This window comes from Diceros bicornis, chromosome 27 (genome assembly GCF_020826845.1).
Source record: "Diceros bicornis minor isolate mBicDic1 chromosome 27, mDicBic1.mat.cur, whole genome shotgun sequence".
NCBI classification, from domain to species: Eukaryota; Metazoa; Chordata; class Mammalia; order Perissodactyla; family Rhinocerotidae; genus Diceros; species Diceros bicornis.
The window spans coordinates 44,077,261-44,098,038 of NC_080766.1; the positions used below are offsets into that span (position 1 = coordinate 44,077,261).

General features: G+C 48.0%; 3 protein-coding genes and 1 pseudogene across 4 annotated transcripts in view; 2 read left to right on the forward strand and 2 right to left on the reverse strand.

Annotated features, from left to right (window-relative positions):
- The window catches only part of TSPEAR (thrombospondin type laminin G domain and EAR repeats), a 176,218-nt gene that overhangs the window by 147,504 nt on the left and 7,936 nt on the right, over positions 1–20,778 (reverse strand). The gene's annotated exons all lie outside the window — the stretch shown is intronic.
- On the reverse strand, positions 1,913–2,263 carry LOC131392944 (keratin-associated protein 12-1-like). Its single transcript, XM_058523263.1, has one exon. The coding sequence runs from the start codon at positions 2,261–2,263 to the stop codon at positions 1,913–1,915; it is 351 nt and encodes a 116-aa protein (XP_058379246.1).
- On the forward strand, positions 4,354–4,888 carry LOC131392947 (keratin-associated protein 12-1-like; annotated as a pseudogene).
- LOC131392934 (keratin-associated protein 10-12) lies at positions 14,225–15,190 on the forward strand. 2 transcript variants are annotated; one of them, XM_058523252.1, is made up of 3 exons: positions 14,225–14,593; positions 14,681–14,880; positions 14,992–15,190. In XM_058523252.1, exons 1-3 carry the CDS (start codon positions 14,225–14,227, stop codon positions 15,188–15,190), a joined length of 768 nt encoding a protein of 255 aa, XP_058379235.1. The 2 variants fall into 2 exon arrangements, with proteins under 2 accessions (XP_058379235.1, XP_058379234.1); XM_058523251.1 differs by having other exon boundaries at positions 14,225–14,278; positions 14,327–14,880; positions 14,950–15,190.

A 20,778-nucleotide genomic window follows, 5' to 3' on the forward strand; every position in this document is an offset into this window, starting at 1 on the left:
AGTCCAGCAAGTATGACTGTGCTTGTGCAGACAGTGGACAGAGTATTTAAAATTGGAGAGGATCTTGAAAATCATGACGTGGGCTACCCGTCCCCAAATGACGGCCCTTCACCATCCATCTGAGGCTCTGATTCCAGAAATCACGGGGCTGCTGAGTCCCAGGGAGTCTGCAGCTGAGGAGGAGCTTCCTGAACTGCATCACTTCAACCCGAAACTCCAGGAAGAGACCCACGGAGAGGAAGAGGAGGAGAAACAACCAGGCAACCACAAGGAAGGCATCTGTATCTACGAGTTCAGTGTTTTCTCAGATCCCACATAGAGTGAGATCATAAAGTATTGGTCTTTCTCTGACTTATTTCCCTAGTCATAGCTATTTTAAAGTTTCTCTCTGACAGCTCCAACATCTGGGTCATTTCTGAGTCCCGTCTTGTTGATTGCTTTGTCTCTTGACAATAGACTGATTTTTCCTTGCTTTTTTGTTTATTTATTTATTTTGTTTTTATGAGGAAGATCAGCCCTAGGCTAACATCCATGCTAATCCTCCTCTTTTTGCTGAGGAAGACTGGCTCTGAGCTAACATCTATTGCCAATCCTCCTCCTTTTGTTTTTTTCCCCCAAAGCCCCAGTAGATAGTTGTATGTCATAGCTGCACATCCTTCTAGTTGCTGTACGTGGGACGCGGGCTCAGCATGCCCAGAGAAGCAGTGCGTCAGTGCGTGCCCGGGATCCGAACCCGGGCCACCAGCAGCGGAGCGCGCACACTTAACCGCTAAGCCACGGGGCCGGCCCTTCCTTGCTTTTTTGAATGTCTTCCAAGTTTTGATCAAATATCAGATATCACGTATTGACTGAAATGGACATAAGCAGGGTTTCCTCCTGGAAATGGGTGTGTCTTCTGTCAGGCCATCAGGGTCTGTGGGAGGAGGTTTGAATCAACCTGGTCAGCTGTTGACCTTGGTTTGGGTTTTGTTGTTATTGTGACGACCTTCAGAGTACCCAAGACTTCAGATTCCTCCTGTGGTGGGCTGCTGGCAGCTTGTGCTTAAGGCCTGGGCTGGGAACAGAGCATTCTTGCTCCGCCCTAAATTTTCAGCTGCCCTTGCATGTCTGGTGCATGGAGGAGACCTCAACACGCACCTTCCTTTCCCAGGTGGAGACAGAAGCTGCTCTTGCAGCTGTGCTGGAGTCTGAGTCGGGAGGCAGGAGGGCTCTCTGGCGTCCTGTCCCGGTGTCAGTCTTGAGCAGGCCCTGGGTGCCTGGGACCTGGATGGCGAGGCTCTCTCACTTCCTGCCACTCCTCCCTGGATCGCCAGACTCTACCCTGTATTTGTGGTGGGATTGTGTGAGAGCTTCCTACCCTCCCTGTAGTAGTAATCCTCTAGGTTTCCACATGGGTCCCGGAGCCCAGGCTTGATTCCGATCCCCCAGTCTGGGGAGGGAATATTTTCCTCTTTCCTTCCCCATCCACGATGTGAGTCTCAGGTGGCCAAAGTAGGGACAGCACCTTCCTCACCCTCTTCACCAACCAAGGGCCGCCACCTTCAGCTGAGCCATCGGGAAGAGGGCTCTTTGAGGAGGCGCTGCTGTGCTTACGATTTGTAAACACCTACAAGGAAACTTCAAAAGTAAGTGAAGATAAAGTGGAGGGACAAGCTGCATGGGGAAAGCACGATTTATTTGGCTCACATGGGGTTTGGTTTCCTGCTGGAGACAGAGAAGGACCCTGGGCACCAGGGCTTCCCTGAGAGGATGTGCAGGGTCATGGAGGGATCCAGATCAGAGTTCAGAAGGATCGTTGAGCATGCTTTTCATCTGCCATGTGCAGAACCCGCAAGGCTACTGAGGACTCGTCCTGGGAGGAGTACAGATGTGGACCCACCTGCACTGACGCAGCTGAACAAAGGACGCGTGGTCAATAGCAGCAAGGGGAGCTACAGGAGGTGGGTCTGCAGACCAGGGTGGGGCAGGAGGGCTGGCGGAACCTGGAGGGCTGACAGGAGGAGGCCACGCAGACAACTTGCTTGTACCTCACAGGCACGCACACGAAGGACTGGCAGGAGGGGGCCACACACACAGCGGGCTGGCAGCTCACGGGCGTGCACACGGCTGACTGGCAGTTCACGGGCGTGCACACGGCAGGCTGGCAGCTCACGGGCGTGCACACGGCAGGCTGGCAGCTCACAGGCACATAGCAGGACGCCTGGCAAGGGCTGGGCACAGAGCAGGCCGGCTGGCAGCCCGAGGAGCAGCCGGTGTGGCACATGGTGTCGTGGGGCTGGGCTGGTGTTGCGGTGGAGGTGGTGATGTCTGCAGGCTTCTTCCCTGGGCGGCCTTGATACCTGACTGTGGGCGTCCTGACAACACAGAGCACACTGTTGACTTCCTCCTGGCTGTTTCCACCACGTTCCCCAACATCTTCTTATCCGGAGACGCACGTCCCTGTGTTAGGCTCCACCATAAACAAGTTTGGCTTTAGGCCAATTTCTCCTTCTGTGAACAGGATGTTCTGGTTTGACCTCACGTGGGGTTTCTCCAGGCCATCATCGTGCACACAGCCCCCAGGACCCCTCAGAGTACTGTGTCCTTTCATTCCTGTTTGTCCCGTGCCATCAACGGAGATTTTGAGGCGATAATGTATTTTGAGCTCTAATTCTGCACAGGACACATTAAAGCAGGGCTCAAAAACTGAAGTCTGTGGGACGAATCTGACCTGCTGTCTGTTTGTAAATAAAGTTTTATTGGACACAGCCATGCCAAGGCGTTTACGCGATGTCTAGGGCTGCTTTTGCACTACAGTGCTGAGTAGTGACGAAAGAGACCACAGGAATTTCCAGGCCTGAAACACTTACTATCTGCCCTTGACGGAAAGTTTGCCAACTCCTGCCTTATGGCAATCTATACAAGAATTGATTTGTTCATGCAGCAAATATATACTGTGTGCTAACCATAGAGATGTATTGGCCTCCTGAGCCTTCCAGGGCAATGAATAAATGAGTGAATGAAGAAGTTCATGCATGAAATAATTCCAGAGAGGGCTGAGTCCAGGAAAGGAAAGCAGGTTCAGAGGATAGAGAGTAACAGGGGTGCTAGTGGGTGGTCTGGAGGCCTCTGTGAGGAGGCCATGCTGAGCTGGCAGTGGGGATGTGGAGGGGTCAGGGGGTGTTTTTCCAGGCAGAGGCAGCCACAGGGGGGAGGACACTGTTGCAGAAGCATGTCCCAGGAGCAGTGGGACTCCCACCATGTGGGGTGCGAGGGTGCAGGGGCAGGTGGACAGACTCAGATCCTGCAGCCTGAGGACCAGGCATTGCAATCCTGAGCTGACAGAAGAAGAAAGAGCCAGTGAACTTGAAGACAAGTCAGTAGAAATTATCCAATCCGAAGAAGAGGGAAAAGGACTTAAGAAAAAGGAAGAGGGCCTATGAGACAATATCAGGAAGTCTAACATACGAGTAATTTCAACCCAAGAAGGAGAAGAGAATGACACTGATGCATAAGGATGTTTTGAAGAAATAATGGCCAAATTCCCAAATTTCATTTAAAAAAAAAATTCAATTTACAGATCCAAGAATCTCAGAAAACCCCTAAAGCCCCAACATAATTTGGCAGAATGGTAAAAACCATGGATCCCAGAGTGAAACCAAGCAGCTTCAAATTTTGCTTCCCCATCTGCAGTGATGAGAACATGCCCACATCATGGACTCCTTCTAGATCTTCCTAAGTGCACATCTGTACCAATGGGGTATCACTGACCCCTTGAATGGTGGCAGGATTGGTAATTAATCAGTTATGAGATCGTCTACATAAAATGCTCATACAGGGCCTGGCACAAACCTGGAACTTAGCTATTATTGTTATTGTTGCAATAACGTGGTCCCCACTCCCCAGTGAGGAACCAACAACTTACTCTCATTGGTTGGGAAGACCTTCTGGGTGACTGAGTTTCCAAAGCAAAATATGGGACCCTAGTGCAGCGACTATGACTGTGCTTGTGCAGACAGTGGACAGGGTATTCAAAATTGGGGAGGACCTGGAAAATCATGATGTGGGGTCCCCGTCCCCAACTGAGGGCCCTTCACCATCCGAGGCTCAGACTCCAGAAATCACATGGTTGCTGAGTCCCAGTGAGTCTCCAGCTGAGGAGGAGCTTCCTGAACTGGGTCACTTGAACTGCAAACTGCAGGAAGAGACCCACAGAGAGGAAGAGGAGGAAAACAACCAGGTAACCACAAGGAAGGCACCCGTGTGGCTCGTTGCCAGGACGCCCACAGCCCACAGGTATAAAGGCCACCCGGGGAAGGAGCCTGAAGACTAGCCCCGTCCTCCACCCTGACCCTAGCCCAGCTCCACCCCACCATGTGCCACACCAGTTGCTCCTTGGGCTTCCAGCCAGCTTGCCCTGCCACCTGCTGCCCTCCCCCAGGCTGCGGGAGCTCCTGTGGCCACCCGGCCACCTGTGTGTCTCTGCTGTGCCGGCCCATATGCAGCTCTGCCACCTCCTGCCAGCCAGCCTGCGGCTGCCTGTCCCTAGGCTGCCCAGCGGCCTGTGGCCAGGCCTCCCTTTGCAGCCTAGCCTCATGCGCGCCCAGCCCCTGCCAAGTGGCCTGCTGTGTGCCTGTGAGCTGCAAGTCAGCCAGGTGCACACCTGTGAGCTGCCGGCCTGCCGTGTGCACACCCGTGAACTGCCAGCCTGCTGTGTGTGTGGCCCCCTCCTGCCAGTCCTTCGTTTGCGTGCCCAGGAGCTGCAAGCCTGCCGTGTGTATTCCTGTGAGCTGCAGGCCCGCTGTGTGTGTGGCCCCCTCCTGCCAGTCTTCTGGGTGCTGCCAGTCCCCCTCCTGCCCCCGCCCCGGTCTGCAGATCTGTGCCCTGTGGCACCCCTTCCTGCTGCTGACAAATCATCTGGAAAATGAATTCTCTGCTATTGATCTGAAAGCCTTTCTCTTTGTCTAATTGTCAAGATCCTGCCCGCACTTCTCATTATGGAATCAATGATGGACCCACACTCCATAGGAGCCGGAATGTCCCCCTTAGTTTTCGTATCCATGAGAGCTCAGTGATTGATAAAAAATAAATCTCTCTGCTCCTAGTGCTGTTCTTTGTGATTCTCCCTGCTGCTGTCTTTCCTTGCTGTTCCCTCCGGGACAAGCCGATGGCAGCATGGAGCTCCTGTTCTAGGGTGGTTGTCCTGGGACAGTCACACCCCTCGGGATGTCGGGGAGACCCTTTGGGCAACGTGGTGGCCCTGGCTGTTGACTCTAAAGGGGGCGTTCCTTCCCGATGGTCTCAACTGAGGATCTTAATCCAGGGCTCTGGGGTCCTGGAAACTGTGCCAATGAGGCATGATCGGTGGAGGCAGAGGCAGGGCCTGAGCCACCCAGAGCTGCCTGACAGTTTATGAAGGGCTTTCGGTGGAAGAGCTTCATTGTATGTTGCTCCGAAGGCTGGACCAAGGAGCCAGGGTGACAGGAGGCGGATTTCAGCTCAACAGAAGGAAGAGTTCCCTAAAAGGCAGAGCTACCTGGCCACATCACGGGCACCTGGTGACTGTTCCAGCTCCTGGGTGCTGACAGCTTGAAGAGAAGGCACACTTATTCCACTGTCTTCATAACAGACAAAAACTGGCATCAACCCCCATGTCTATCAGCAGGGGAACGGATAAAGAAACCACGATATAGTCAGACGATGGAAAACAAGTCAGCAATAAAAAGACGCATGACCTACACATGCAAGAGCATGAATGAATCTCGAAGACACTGTGCTGCCAAAAGAAGCCAGGCAGGAGTCCCTGCTGCATGATTCCATTTACATGAAGTTCCAAGACAAGCTGAACCAAATTATGATTTTAAAACATCAGAACTATGGTTGCTTCTGGAGGGTTGGGGTGAAATTGACTGGAGTGGGGCAGGAGAGGACAACCTACTTTTTGCTATGTTTGAAATTTTTCACAACAAAATGAACGAAAAAATGGTTGAAAATAATAGTTAAGAGCTAAGCAGTTAAAAATAATAAAAATTTTCATAAAAAAAATAGAAGCCACAAACAGGATTCCTGCTTTGGACGGGAAAACCTCTCCCCTCGCACCCCTCTTCTTCTCTTACTGACACACATCCTTACCTAGGTGGCCTCTGATACATCTCCTCAGAAGGTGGTTTTAAAACCTTGACACTTTGAGTCCCTCTCCCTCTCCAAGCTTCAAGAGATCATGGAATTGGCATGTACATCAATGGGTACCAGAAAGCAGAGCTGACAGCAAAGAATGCCATTCACCTTATGTCTCTAATGTTTCAAATTGTTGACGTAGTATGATGAACCAGCCATTACTTACAGCTGACTTTCTCTATAATAAACTTATTTTGTGAGAATGCCTATGTCCCCATTAATACACTAAGACCCTAAAAACTGACAGACATAATATTTACCAAGGACCTCTTCATCCATATTATACCAAATGCAAAAATGCACAAGAGAAGGACATTAGATATTGATGAAAGGCTCAATTCATCAAGCAGATATAAGAATTATAGACATGTATGCACCACACCAAAGAGACCCAAAATAGAGGAAGCAAACATTGACAGACTTGAAGTGAGAAGTAGATAGTTCTACAATAATAGTTGGAAACTTTAATACCCCACTTCCAATAACAGACAGAACATCTAGACAAAAGATCAATAAGGAAGAAGAGGACTTGAACAACACTGATAGACCAACTAGTCACAACAAACACACACAGAACACTCCACCCAACAACAGCACAATGTACATTCTTCCCAAGGGCACATGAGACATTCTCCAGGACAAACCACAAGTGAGGACACAAAACAAGCCTCGATGAATTTAATAAGACTGAAATCATAAAAAGGGTCTTTTCGAACCAAAATGGAATGAAGCTAGACATCAATAACAGAAGGAACTAGAAAATTTACAAATATGTGAAAAGGAAACAACATACTCTTAAAAAAAAGTGTAGGTCAAAGATAAAGTCACAGGGAAATTAGAAAATTCTTAGAGATGAATTAAAATTAAAACACAACATATCAAATCCATGAGATGCAGTCAAGGAAGGGCTCAGAGGGGAATTTAAACCTATAAATGCCTACACTGAAAAAGAAGAAAGACCTCCAATCAATACCTTGAGGATTGCTCCTCAAACTACACCTTGAGGATTGTTCCTCAAACTACACCTTGAGGAACTAGAAAAAGAAGAGAGAACTAAGCCCAAAGCTACAAGAAGGAGGGAAATTGTGATACTATGATTTATAATAATAAAAATATATTTGGTCTTTCTCCGTTTCTGGCTCACAACTCCTAAAACCCTCGGAATTCCCTCAGTGAAGAGAGCGATAGAGGTGACTTTGGAAAGCACCTAAGGATGTGGGCTGGTTGCCAGGGGAACCAACCATGTGATTACAGGGTTGGAACTTCCAGTCCTACCCCCAGACCTCCAGGAAGGGTAAAGGGGCTGCAGACTGAGTTCAGTCACCAATGGCCAATGATTTAATCCACCATGCCTATGTAATGAAGCCTCCATTAAAAACCCAGAGAGGCTCTGGGTTGGTAAACACATGGAGATTTGGGCAGAGTGGCATACCTGGATAGGGGACAGAAGCACTGTGCCCTTCCCACATACCTTGCCCTATGCATCTCTTCCATCTGGCTGTTCCTGAGTTACACCTTTTTATAATAAACCAGTGATCTAGTAAGTAAAATGTTTCTCTGAGTTCTGTGAGTGGCTCTAGGAAATTAATCAAACCCAAGCAGGAGGTCGTGGAAACCTCTGATTTATAGCCATCGGTCAGAAGCACAGGTAATAACCTGGACTTGCAATTGGTGTCTGAAGGGGTTGGGGCAGTCTTGTGGGACTGAGCCCTCAACCTGTGAGATCTGATGCCATCTCCAGGTAGATAGTGTCAGAATTGAATTGAATTCTCGAACACCCTGCTGGTGTCCCAAAATTGCTTGGTGCTGTGTGGGAAACCTCTCCTCCACACACTGGAAATTGAGTCTCAAAACCAAAAGAGAAATAATAAAGATTAGAGTGGAAATAAACGACATAGAAGAAAGAAAAACAACAGAGAGAATTAACAAAACCAAAGGCTGATTCTTTTAAAAGATGAACAGAATTGACTAAAAAAGAAAAAAGAGAGAAAAAAGAAAGAAAGAAATTTAGTAGGGATATCACTATGGACCTTACAGAAATAAAAAGGAGTATAAGAGAATACTATGAACAAGTGTATGCCAACAAATTAGATAACCTAGACAAAATGGAAAATTTTGTATAAACACACAAATTACCAAAACTGACTAAGAAGGAAACAGAAAATCTCAACAGACCTATAACAAGTAAAGATATTGAATTATTAATCAAAAACCTCCCAAGAAAGAAAAACCCATGACTAGATGGCCTCACTGGTGGATTCTACCAACATGTAAAGAATTAACACCAAACCTTCTCAAGCTCTTCCAAAAAAGAGAAGAGAGACAATACTTCCTAACTCATTCTATGATGTCAGAAAAGAAAATTACAGACCAATATACCTTATGAATATAGATGCAGGAATCCTCACAAAATACTAGAAACTGAATCCAACAGCATATTAAAAGGATTATACACCATGACCAAGTGGGATTTATACTAGGAATTTAAGAATGGTTCAACATTTTAAAAAATTAACCAATGTAATATATCACATTAACAGAATGAATGGGAAAAAAAAAAAAACCTGATCTTCTCAATTGATGCAGAATAGGCCTTTGACAAAATCCAATACCATTTCATGATAATAATTTAAAAAACTCAGAAAAATAGGAATAGAAGGGAAATTCCTCAACATTATAAAAGGCATTTATGAAAAACCCACACTCAATGGTGAAAGACTGACAGCTTTCCCCCTAAGATCAAGAACAAAACAGGATGCCAATTTTTACCACTGCTATTCAACATTGTACTAGAAGTTCTAGCCAGAGTTATTAGACAAGAAAGAGAAATAAAAGGCATCAAAATGCGCAAGGAAGAAGTAAAATTATCTCTATTTGCAGATGACATGATCTATATAAAGAAGATCCCCAAAAATCCATAAGAAAGCTACTAGAGCTAATAAAAGAATTCAGCAAGGTTTCAGGGTACAAGATCAACACACAAAAAATCAGATGTGTTTCTATACAACAGCAGTAAACAATCCAAAAAGGAAATTAAAAAAAGAATTCCATTTACAATTGTATCCAAATGAATAAAATACCTAGGAATAAATTTAACCAAGGGGGTGAAAGACTTGTACACTGATTACTATAAAACATTGCTGAAAGAATTAAAGAAGACTAAAATAAATGGAAAGACATCTCATGTTCATGGATGGGAAGACTTAATATTAAGATAACAATACTACCAAAGCCATCTACAGATTCAATGCAATCCTTATCAAAATTCCCAACAGTCATTTTTACAGAAACGAAAAAGCTGATCCTCAAATTCGTATGGAATTGATAAGGGCTTAGAATAGCCAAAATAATCTTGAAAAAGAAGAAGAAAGTTGGAGTATTCACACTTCCTGATTTCAAAACTTACTATGAAACTACAGTAATTGAAACATTGTAGTTCTGGCATAAGGATAGACATACAGACTAATGGAATAGAATACAGTGTCCAGAAATAAACCCCTACATTTATGGCCAATTGATTTTTGACAAGGGTTTCAAGACCATTCAATGGGGAAAGAATCATCTTTTCAACAAATTGTGCTGGGAAAACTAGATTTCCACACGCAAAAGAATGAAGTTGGACCCCCTACCTCACCCCATATACAAAAACTAACTCAAAATGGATCAACGTCCTAAATGTAAGAGCTAAAACCAAAAAAGTCTTAGAAGAAAACATAGGGGGAACGCTTCATGACCTTGTATTTGACAACGTACTCTTAGATATGACACTAAAAGCACAAGCAACAAAAGAAAAAAACAAACTGGACTTCATCAAAATTAAAAACTTTTGTGAATCAAAGGACATTACCAAGAAAGTGAAAAGACAATCTACAGAATGGGAGAATATATTTGCAAATCATATATCTGATAAGAGTTTAATATCCAGAATATATAAAGAACTCCTGCAACTCAACAACAAAAAGACAAACAACCCATTTTAAATACAAAGGACTTGAACAGAAATTTCTCCAACAAAGATATACCAATGGTCAATAAGCACATGAAAAGGTGATCAAAGTCATTAATCATTAGGGAAACACAAATCAAAACCACAATGAGAAACCACTTCACACTTACTAGCATGGCTGTAATTAAACAAAAAAAAAAAAAGGAAAATAACAAGTGTTGACAAGGATATGAAGCAATTGGAACCCTCAAAACATTACCAGTGGGAATATAAAGTAGTGCAGCCAATGTGGAAACATTTTGGTAGTTCCTCAAAAAGTTAAACATAGAATTACCATGTGACCCAGCAATTCCACTCCTAAGAACATACCCAAAAGAACTGAAAAAAGGGGACTCAAATGTTCTTTGCAGCATTATTCACAAGAGCCAAAAGGTAGAAACAACCCAAGTGTCTATCAACAGATGAATGGATAAACAATATGTGGTATATCCATACAATGGAATATTATTTGGTCATGAAAACGAAAGAAGTTCTGACTCATGCTACAACATGGATGGACCTTGAGGACATTACGCTGGGTGAAATAAGCCAGTCACAAAAGGACAAACACTGCATGATTCACTTATATGAGGTCCTTCGAGGAGTCAGATTCATAGAGACAGAGACAGGAAGTAGAATGGTGGGTCCAGTGGCTGGGAGAAGGGGGAATGCGGAGTTAGTGTTTAATGTGGACAGAGTTTCAGTTTGGGAAGATGGAAAAATTCTGGAGATGGACGATGGTGATGGTTGCACAACAATGTGAATGGACTTAATGCCACTGAACTACATTTAAAAAATGGTTAAACCAGCAAATTTTATGTTATATATATTTGACCACAATAAAAAATAATTCAAACGGAAGAATATATTGTTTCGGCATACATATAATGATAAATATAATAACATATAACAATTACCAAGTGCTTATAACAAAAAATATATACACATGAGGCTGCAGGTGGATGGGCCAAGGCCCAGGAAAGCGGTGAGGGAAGGAAGTGGGGAAGGATACTGTGTTTGCAGAGTGTCCGTGCGTGGGCGTGGACTGAATTATCCAGCACACAGTGTCAGTGCCTGCTCCAGGAAAATGCTGTGCTTTCTGGCTCTTTGTGGCATCTGCTCACACCGAGAGGGCAGGATGGCTCCTCGCCTTGGCTGTGCCTGGGGAGGCGCAGGCTGGGAGGAGGGCCCGCGCTGTGGGAAGACACTTGGCCCTCAGAGTCCTCGCCTGCTCGACAGGGTGAGTGTGAGCATGGCCGCATCCCAGGGGCCAGGGAGACGAGGACACACGGGGGAGAGGGCAGCTGCGGGCAGAGGCTGGGGACAAACATTCATCCACATCCACACACACCAAGAGCCTTGGACAAGCACTAGCCTGGCTTCCAGTAGCGCAAGGCCGGGCCTGGGATGACCCAGGCCCTGGAGGGCCTGCCCGCAAAGTCACCAGAATTTCCTGTTTGTTGCAGCCAACACCTGACAGCAGGCCCCGGCCCCGCTTAGGGCAGCCACTTCCCAAAGCTCGCCGTTCTGCTTGCCGTTATAGATCCCATCTCTTGGAGATGCACCTTCCACAACCCAGAAGTCTTTCTCATGGACCTGGAAGCCATCCTTTGAAATGTCATCGTCAAGAGAGACAAGGCCCAGCTGCCAGTCTTTGTGGAGGGCAGGAGCCTCACAACCACAAGCGCCAGGTGCAACCCAGTGGCCTAATCAGTGACCCGCTCTCTTCACCTTTTTGTAATTTCCACCTCCCGGACTCTGCGGAGCCCCCTCTGGTCCCCCTCCCTCATTCTCCCTGTAAAACGCCAGGTCACCCCCACAGGTCACACCAGACAGGTAGCCCCACTCAGGTCGCCCACACAGGTCACCCTGCACAGGTCACCCCACACCGGTCACCCCACAGGTCACCCCCGACAGGTCACTTCCCACAGGTCACCCCCCACAGGTCACCTCCCATAGGTCACCCCCACAGGTCACCCCACACAGGTCTATGCCGAAGTCTCGTGCCCCTACCCATTGTGCTGAATAAAATCTGCCCTCACCGCCTGTAGCTAGTGTTGAGCCTTGTTGCTGTTTGACAGTGACCAGGCGTGGTCCCTCCACGGCCAGTGAGAGCCAGGGCTCCTTCGGAGAACCCCTGCGCCTGCACCTGTCCTCCCAGCATGGGAAAGATGGGCCCGTGGGACAGCACCTCCTTTGTCCTCAGTGCCCCTATTAGCCAAGAGGGGCACTGCGACCTCACCCTCACCAAGCTCGTCCATCGGGCCCCTGCTGGCTACCTGGGAGCCCCTAGGGTCCCCAGAGACGCCCATCACCACCTCCAAGAGGGGGCCTCCCAAGCTGTGGGCACCCACCCGGGGCCCTCCCTCGATTCCTGCGGCTTCTGGGTGCTCACGCTCTCGGGGCCTCCCCGCATCCCTGCTCCCCTGACTGGACACAATGCTCACCTTTGGGCCAGAAGTGCCTCCACAGATCCTCCTCCCAGCACGGAACACGGCCCCTGGGCCTCAGTCTCCCAAGCCCTCTTCTCAGACTTCCCACTGCAAGGTGGGCAGGTCGGGGGTGATTATGGCACAAAGCAGGCAGTCCTGGCCACGCCACATCCCACTGGCCACGCCCCACCTTGGCTCAGACTCCCTCAGGGCGGCCAGGACCCCCATCATCTGAGACCCCTTTCCTGGATCCGTTTCTCCTCCAAGTTCCCCAGCCCCGGTGGTGTGCCAGCTTAGGAGAGCCACCTGCTCACCACACGGGACTTTTGCAAGCCAGTTGTTACACCACCAAGAGCTTGAAATCAGCCGTGGAGGGAATATTTACCCCACGGGCACTGGCAAACAGCCCCAATCAGGGCTTGTCATTTCAGAGCCAGTTCACCCCAGACGCCCCTCCTCTCCCACTGCCTGTGGACATCAGGCTCCCTCTGACTCTTCGGGTCCAGCCAAGCGGCCCTCCCTTACTCTGGGTCCCCTCCTGGCCAGCCCCAGCAGAGGGCTGCAGAGTTCTCAAGAAAGAAGGCTGCAGAATGTCTCTGTTCTTGATTAAAAACAACTCAGCTCCCGAAAGGAAACCTTCCAGCCTCTACAACAACCCCTCTGAATGCTAGCTTCCCCTCACAGTCCGTGTGTCCACCTTCCTACATGTGAATAAATGCAAATTCTCTCGCTCTTGATAGAAGCTCCTTTTTCAGAGCTGGTCCCAGCTCTCTGAGAACCCACACCTTCCACATATTTTCACACCAATCTCACACCACCATTTCTAAATCGAACTCCATCCTGCCCCCTCACCCCTCTGACAGAATCCAGAGTTCTCACTGTCCTTCTGTGTCTCTCTGCTCTCTGGGGCAGCAGAGTTTATGGTTATAACTCGGGCCCACTGGGGTTCCCATCCAGCTCTTCTGCTTGCTAGTGTGGGCTCTGGTGCGAGTTCTTCATTGCGCCTTGGTTTCCCCATCTGTAAAGTGGGAATAAAGCAGCACCCAGCTCACAAGGTTGTCGTGAAGGTTAGTGAGTTAATAGTCATAAGTGGCTCAGAATAGTTCCTGGCATACCAAGACCTAGTATTTGAGTGTTTGGGAACACAGTAAAAATAAATACAGCTCCCAAGCCACCCATTAGTCTACGGATTCAGGAGAGGATTATATCCCATAATAAAGAGGATATAAAAAAGGAAAGACAGAATATGGTTATGATTCAACCGAATGCTGAGAAGTAGGGGAAATAAAAGTAAGAAGCCTCAGAAAGATGCTCAGATGGAGGCTGTCAGGAGCAACTGGCCCTCCTGGGCCCACCCTCAGGTCTGGCTCCAGCTCGTCGTGGCTTCCCCCGTGCCGGGACCCCAGCTCCGTGCATCCCCTGGGCTCCAGCCTCTCGGGAGTTTAATGAGATGAGCTACCCGTTGTGGGTCCGGGATGCGCATCCTCAGGGACCTGCTCCAACAACAATAAGGAAATACTCTTCTAGACCACATGATGGACAACACACACCCCGGAGGTGTATATAAGCCCCAAACAGCTCACACACCCTTAACAACCCACTCCCACAGACACTCACACACACACTCTCCTCCAGCGCCACCACCCCCACCATGGCCGCCTCCACCCTGTCCGTCTGCTCCAGCGACCTGAGCTACGGCAGCCGGGTCTGCCAGCCCGGGTCCTGGGACTCCTGCCCCAGCTGCTCCCAGCAGGTGGACGACTGCCCAGAGAGCTGCTGCGAGCCCCCCTGCTGCGCCCCCAACTGCTGCGCCCCGGCCCCCCACCTGACCCTCCTCTGCACCCCAGCCAGCTGTGTGTGCAGCCCCTGCCAGTCAGCCTGCACCAGCTCCTGTACTCCCTCCTGCTGCCAGCAGTCTAGCTGCCAGCCCTCCTGCTGCACCTCCTCCCCCTGCCAGCAGTCCTGCTGTGTGCCCGTCTCCTGCACACCTGTCTCCTGCACACCCGTCTGCTCCACACCCGTCTGCTCCACACCTGTCTCCTGCACATCCATCTCCTGCACACCTGTCTGCTGCAAGCCTGTGTGCCATGTGCCCATCTGCTCCGAGGCCTGCCCCTCCTCAGACCCCTCCTGCTGCCAGCAGTCTAGCTGCCAGCCCTCCTGCTGCACCTCCTCCCCCTGCCAGCAGGACTGCTGTGTGCCCGTCTCCTGCACACCCGTCTGCTCTGGGGCCGCCCCCTGCCCAGCCCCCTCGTGCTGCCAGCCCACCCCCTGCTCCTCGTCCTGCTGCAGACCCTCCTCCTGCGTGTCCCTCATCAGCCGCCCTGTGTGCAGACCCTCCTCCTGCGTGTCCCTCATCAGCCGCCCTGTGTGCAGACCCTCCTCCTGCGTGTCCCTCATCAGCCGCCCTGTGTGCAGACCCTCCTCCTGCGTGTCCCTCATCTGCCGCCCCGTGTGCAGGCCCGCCTGCTGTGTGCCCGTCTCCTCCTGCTGTGCCCCCGCCTCCTGCCAGCCCAGCTGCTGCCGCCCGGCCTCCTGCGTGTCCCTGCTCTGCCGCCCCGTGTGCTCCCGCGTGGCCTGCTGTGGCCCCGCCTCAGCCCAGAAGTCCTGCTGCTGACCGGGCACGTCCCCCACCTCTCCCACTGCTGCCGTCAGATGTAACCCCAGCACAAGCTTCAGTACTCGTCTCAGCGTGAGCATTCGCTGACCTCAGACCCCAACGACCAGGGCTCAGCCCATCTGCAGCCTCCACATCAGGCCTGTATGAACCTGAGACGGCCCTCCCCTATCATTGGTGGGCTCCCCGGCCATGGCCCCAGCCCTTCCCCCGTAGCCTTACTGGGGCCTCTACCCTCTACCCTGGAAGCCGTTTGCCCTGCCCACCCCAGACACGTGTCTTGAGCTGAATGAATAAACTCGCCATCCTTGCCTCTGCTGGTCCTCTCTCCTGGCCCCATTTTATGTTTCATTTTTCCGGCCCTCCACGCAACCCTGGCCTCAGCAACCCTGGAGATAAGCCACGTCTTGGGAGCATTTCCAACGGTGATGCATTCTGAGGCCCACCCATTGGCCCACGACCCCCAGCCCCTGCATCTGACCTCCAGGCAGCTCTATGGTGGCTGTGCTGTGTGTCTGGGGCTCAGGTGGTCAACAGCCACCTGGCCAGCAGGCCCCTGGAGGGGAAGGCCCTGTTGCCCCAGAACTGGCTCTCCATGGTCAGTCTGAGGACACCCAGGGGGCAGGGCCCAAGCTGTCCAGGGCCTTCCTGGGGCACGGCTGAAAAGGAGCGTTTCTGCCGACCACCAGCTCCCTGAGTCTGTCCCTCCACCTCCCCTCGAACCTTAGCACTTTATTCAGATGTCCCAACCCCATCTGTCTGTGCCTATGCAGGCCAATGACAACTCCCTTTCCCCAGCCCCAGGTCCAGCTCGGAGGTGGCAGAGGTCAGGGGGAAGAGGCCAGAGGGTAGGTGACTTCAAGGGCCCACTCTGAGGTCTGGGGCCCGCTTGTCGCCCTTGGGTGGTTTTCCCTCTGGGCCAGTCTGGACGGGTCCCCAGTTTCCCTGAGCTTCCCACACTCAGGTCTTAGACCTGGACACAGCCGCTTCCTAACCTGCAGTCCCCCTGCCTCCATATTCCCACCAGTGCCACCTCCTAGCTCTTGATCCCACCCTGCTATTGGCATGACACCCCCATTCCTCCCAGGAGGTGATGAAATCCAGTAAGGTGTTCCCCCGAGAGAGGCAGAGCAACAGTGAACCCCCCTAGAGCAGGTCTAAGACAGCACCTGACCCTCAGCCCCTCCCCTGGAGAACCTGGGCTATATTCCCTGGGCTGGGCTGACTATTTCAGTGCCATCCTCCCAAAAGGGGGTTCTTCAGGGAACCTGTCAGTGGAAAGTAGGGCCCCCTCTCAGCAATTAGAATTGAGTGGTGTAAATGGGTGTAGACAGACTAGCACCCTACAGTCCTTCCTCTTACATTCTGGGGCTGTGGAGGTAGGTGGGAGTCCCGACTCCTACTTCCCCTGAGGACCCTGCCCCCCCACTCTCCTGGGGGACCCACCCCTCCCTCCCAGGACCCTACTATGGAAGACAGGGTATAAGATGTCAATCCGAGTGACACCAGCATCATGGCAGAGTGAGCTGTTCCCTAGTCTCTCCCCTCTAAGTTACAACTAAACGGACATTCATTAACCAACAGAGGATTCCCTTCAAAGCACAATAGGATGTCTGAGAGATCCACGCAGCCATACATCTGCAGGTGGGGGTACTGGATCCCAGGGAAGCAGCGGAAGGAGGTGAACAGATCCCCTCCCCCTCCCCAGTCACAGCGATCTAGGTGGCAGGTCCTCAAGCAGCAGCCAGTACACGACTGTGAGAGGAAGCGGGGAGCAATGCAGGCCTGTGAACAAATGCTTTCGCTTTTGGAGTTGCAGCCCCACCTGTGGTAACACTCTCCACCAAGTGGCACAGTGCAGCCACCACTTGGGCACCCCTACCAAGCTCAGCAGCCCAGGTACTCCCCATGACCGCAGAGCCAACCGCATGCGTGAAAGAAAGCACCCCTCCCCCCAAGCCTAGCGCACCAGCTCAGCTGGCCCCCAGCAAAGGCAGTGGTCCCACACCAGAGTGCCCGCGCAGGCATGTGTGGCGCGCCAAGCAGCTGCGGCCAGTGGGCTAACACAGATGATCCCTATGGGCACAACTTCCAGCAGACAGAGCAGGTTCAGAAAACAGGTCCTGCCCCCCCCCACACAAGTGGTGGCAGGTGAAATCTGCAACCTGATGCTACCACCATGTGCCAGAAAAGGATCACTTCATCAAACACCATGAAGAACTACATTAACACTCCGGAGCAGAAGGGAAATGACAAGTCTCCAGAAACCAATCCTGAAGTCACAGAAATTTACAATCTAAACGACACAGAATTCAAAACAGTTGTCGTAAAGAAACTCAATGACTTGCAAGAAAACTCAGGAAGACAGTTCAATGAGCTCAGGATAAAAATAATGAGTAGAAGGAATACTTCACCAAAGAGATGGAAATTCTAAAAAAAAAAAAAAAAAAAAAAACAGAAATTCTGGAGATGAAGAACACAATTAATGAGATAAAAAATAATCTAGAATCCTTAAATAATAGAGCTGACATTATGGAGGACATAAATAGTGACTTAGAGGGTAGAAATAGAAAAATGCTTCAGGTGGAAGAGGAGAAAGAACTAAGACTTTTAAAAAATGAAGCAATTCTTCAAGAAATATCCAACTCAATTAGGAAATGCAACATAAGGATTGTAGGTATTCCAGAGGGAGAAGAGAGGGAGAAAGGAGCAGAGAGCTTGTTCAAAGAAATAATAGCTGAGAACTTCCCAAACCTGGAGAAGGAGCTAGACTTACAAATACATGAAGTCAATAGAATGCCTATTTACATCAATGCAAAAGGCTTTCTCCAAGGCATATAATAATAAAACTGGCAAAAGCCAATGACAAAGAAAAAAATATTAACAGCAGCAAGGCAGAAGAAAATAATCTACAAAGGAACCCCTACCAGGTTTTCAGTGGATTTCTCAGCAGAAACCTTACAGGCTAGGAGAGAATGGAATGATATATTCAACATACTGAAAGACAAAAACTTTCAGCCAAGAATACTCTATGCAGCAAAACTATCCTTCAGATATGATGGAAATATAGAAGCTTTTCCAGATAAACAAAAGCTGAGGGACTTCATTGCCACTAGACCTCACTTACAAGAAACGTTGAAAGAAGCCCTCCAACTGTAACAAAAAGACAAAAGTTTACAAAGCTTTGAGCAACTAGATAAATAAACAAAATTAGAAAATTGCAGCTTTCTATCAGAACAGGTTAGCAAACACTTAATTATAACATAAAACATAAAAGGAAGGAAAGCATCAAAAATAAGTATAAACACTTCAATTTAGTTACAAACTCACAACACAAAACAGAATAATTTGTGACAATAACTCAGAAGGGGAAGACGAAAGGGATTGAACCTGCTTAGGCTAATGGAGATAAAAGGCTATCAGAAAACGGACTATCTCATCTACGAGATCTTTACAAACCTCACAGTAACCACTAAACAAAAAATCAGAGCAGAGTCACAATTAATAAATAAAGAGAAAACTGAGAAAACCATCACAGAAAACCATGACACTGAAATGGCAGTCGGAAATACAAGGGAAGAGAAACAACGGAAATAGAGAACAACCAGATAACAAGAAATAAAATGACAGTATTAAGCCCTTATATATCAGTAATCACTCTAAATGTTAATGGATTGAATTCTCCAATCAAAAGACAGAGAGTAGCTGGATGGACTAAGAAACAAGATCCAACAATATGCTGCCTCCAGGAAACACATCTCAGCTCTAAAGACAAACATAGGCTCAGAGTGAAGGGATGGAAGACAACACTCCAAGCAAACGGTAAACAAAAGAAAGCTGATGTTTTGCTTACTTATATCAGACAAAGCAGACTTCAAGGTGAAAAAGACAATGCGAGACAAAGAGGGGCAGTGTATAATGATAAAAGGGACACTCCAACAAGAGGATATAACACTTATGAATATATATACACCCAACACAGGAGTACAAAAGTATGTAAAGCAACTATTAACAGACCTAAAGGGAGAAATTAACAGCAACACAATAATAGTAGGGGACCTCAACACCCCACTTACATCAATGGATAGATCATACAGATAGTAAGTCAACAAGGAAATAGTGGGTTTAAATGAAACACTAGACAAGATGGACTTAATAGATATATAGAAAGCATTCCATCCAAAAACAGCAGAATACACATTCTTCTCAAGTGCACATGGAACATTCTCAGAGCTAGACCATGGTGGGAAACAAGGCAAGCCTCAATAAATTTATGAAGACTGAAATCACATCAGGCATCTTTTCTGACTGCAACACTATGAAACTAGAAATCAACTATAAGAAAAAAGTTGGGAAAGTCACAGATATGTGGAGTCACAAACATGCTACTGAACAACCATTGGATCGATGAAAAAATCAAGGAAAAATAAAAAAATACCTGGAGACAAATAAAAACGAAAATACAACATATCAACTCATGGGAGGAAGCAAAAGTGGTCATAAAAGGGAAATTCATAGCAATATAGGCCCACCTCAACAAACAAGAAAAATCTCAAATGAGTAATCTTAAACTACATCTAACAGAACTAGAAAAAGAAAACAAACAAAGCCTAAAGTCAGCAGAAGAAGGGAAATAATAAAAATTAGAGCAGAAATAAATTAAACAGAGACTAAAAAAACAGTAGAAACGATCAATGAAACTAAGAACTGATTCTTTGAGAAGATAAAATAGAGAAGTCCTCAGCCAGTCTCACTAACAAAAAAGAGAGAAGGCTCAAATAAATAAAATTAGAAATGAAAGAGGAGAAATTACAATGGATACCACAGAAACACAAAGGGTTATAAGAGAATACTATGAAAAACTACGTGCCAATAAATTGGATAACCTAGAAGAAATGGATAAATTCTTAGACTCATACAACCTCCCAAAACTGAATCAAGAAGAAATAGAGAATCTGAATAGACCAATCACAAGTAAAGAGATTGAAACAGTGGTCAAAAACCTCTGCCCCAAAAAAGTCCAGGATCAGATGGCTTCTCTGGAAAATTCTACCAAACATTCAAAGAGGTTTTAATACCCATCCTTCTCAAAATATTCCAAAAAACTGAAGAAGACAGAATGCTTCCTAACTCATTCTATGAGGCAAATATTACCCCAATACTAAAACCAGACAAGGACAGCACAAAGAAGGAATATCGCTGATGAACACAGATGCAAAAATTCTCAAAATATTGGCAAGCCAACTACAGCAATACATTAAAAGGATCATATACCATGATCAAGTGGGATTTATACCACGGGCACAGAGATAGTTCAACATCCACAAATCAATCAATGTGATACACCACATTAACAAAATGAGGAATAAAATCACAAGACCATCTCAATAGATGCAGAGACAAGATTTGACAGATCCAACATCCAATTATGATTAAAACTTTCAAGAAAATGGGAATAGAAGGAAAGAACCTCAACATAATTAAGGCCATATATGACAAACCCACAGCCAACATCATACTCAATGGTAAAATCTGAAAGCCATCCCTCTGAGAACAGGAACAAGGCAAGGGTGCCCACTCTCACCACT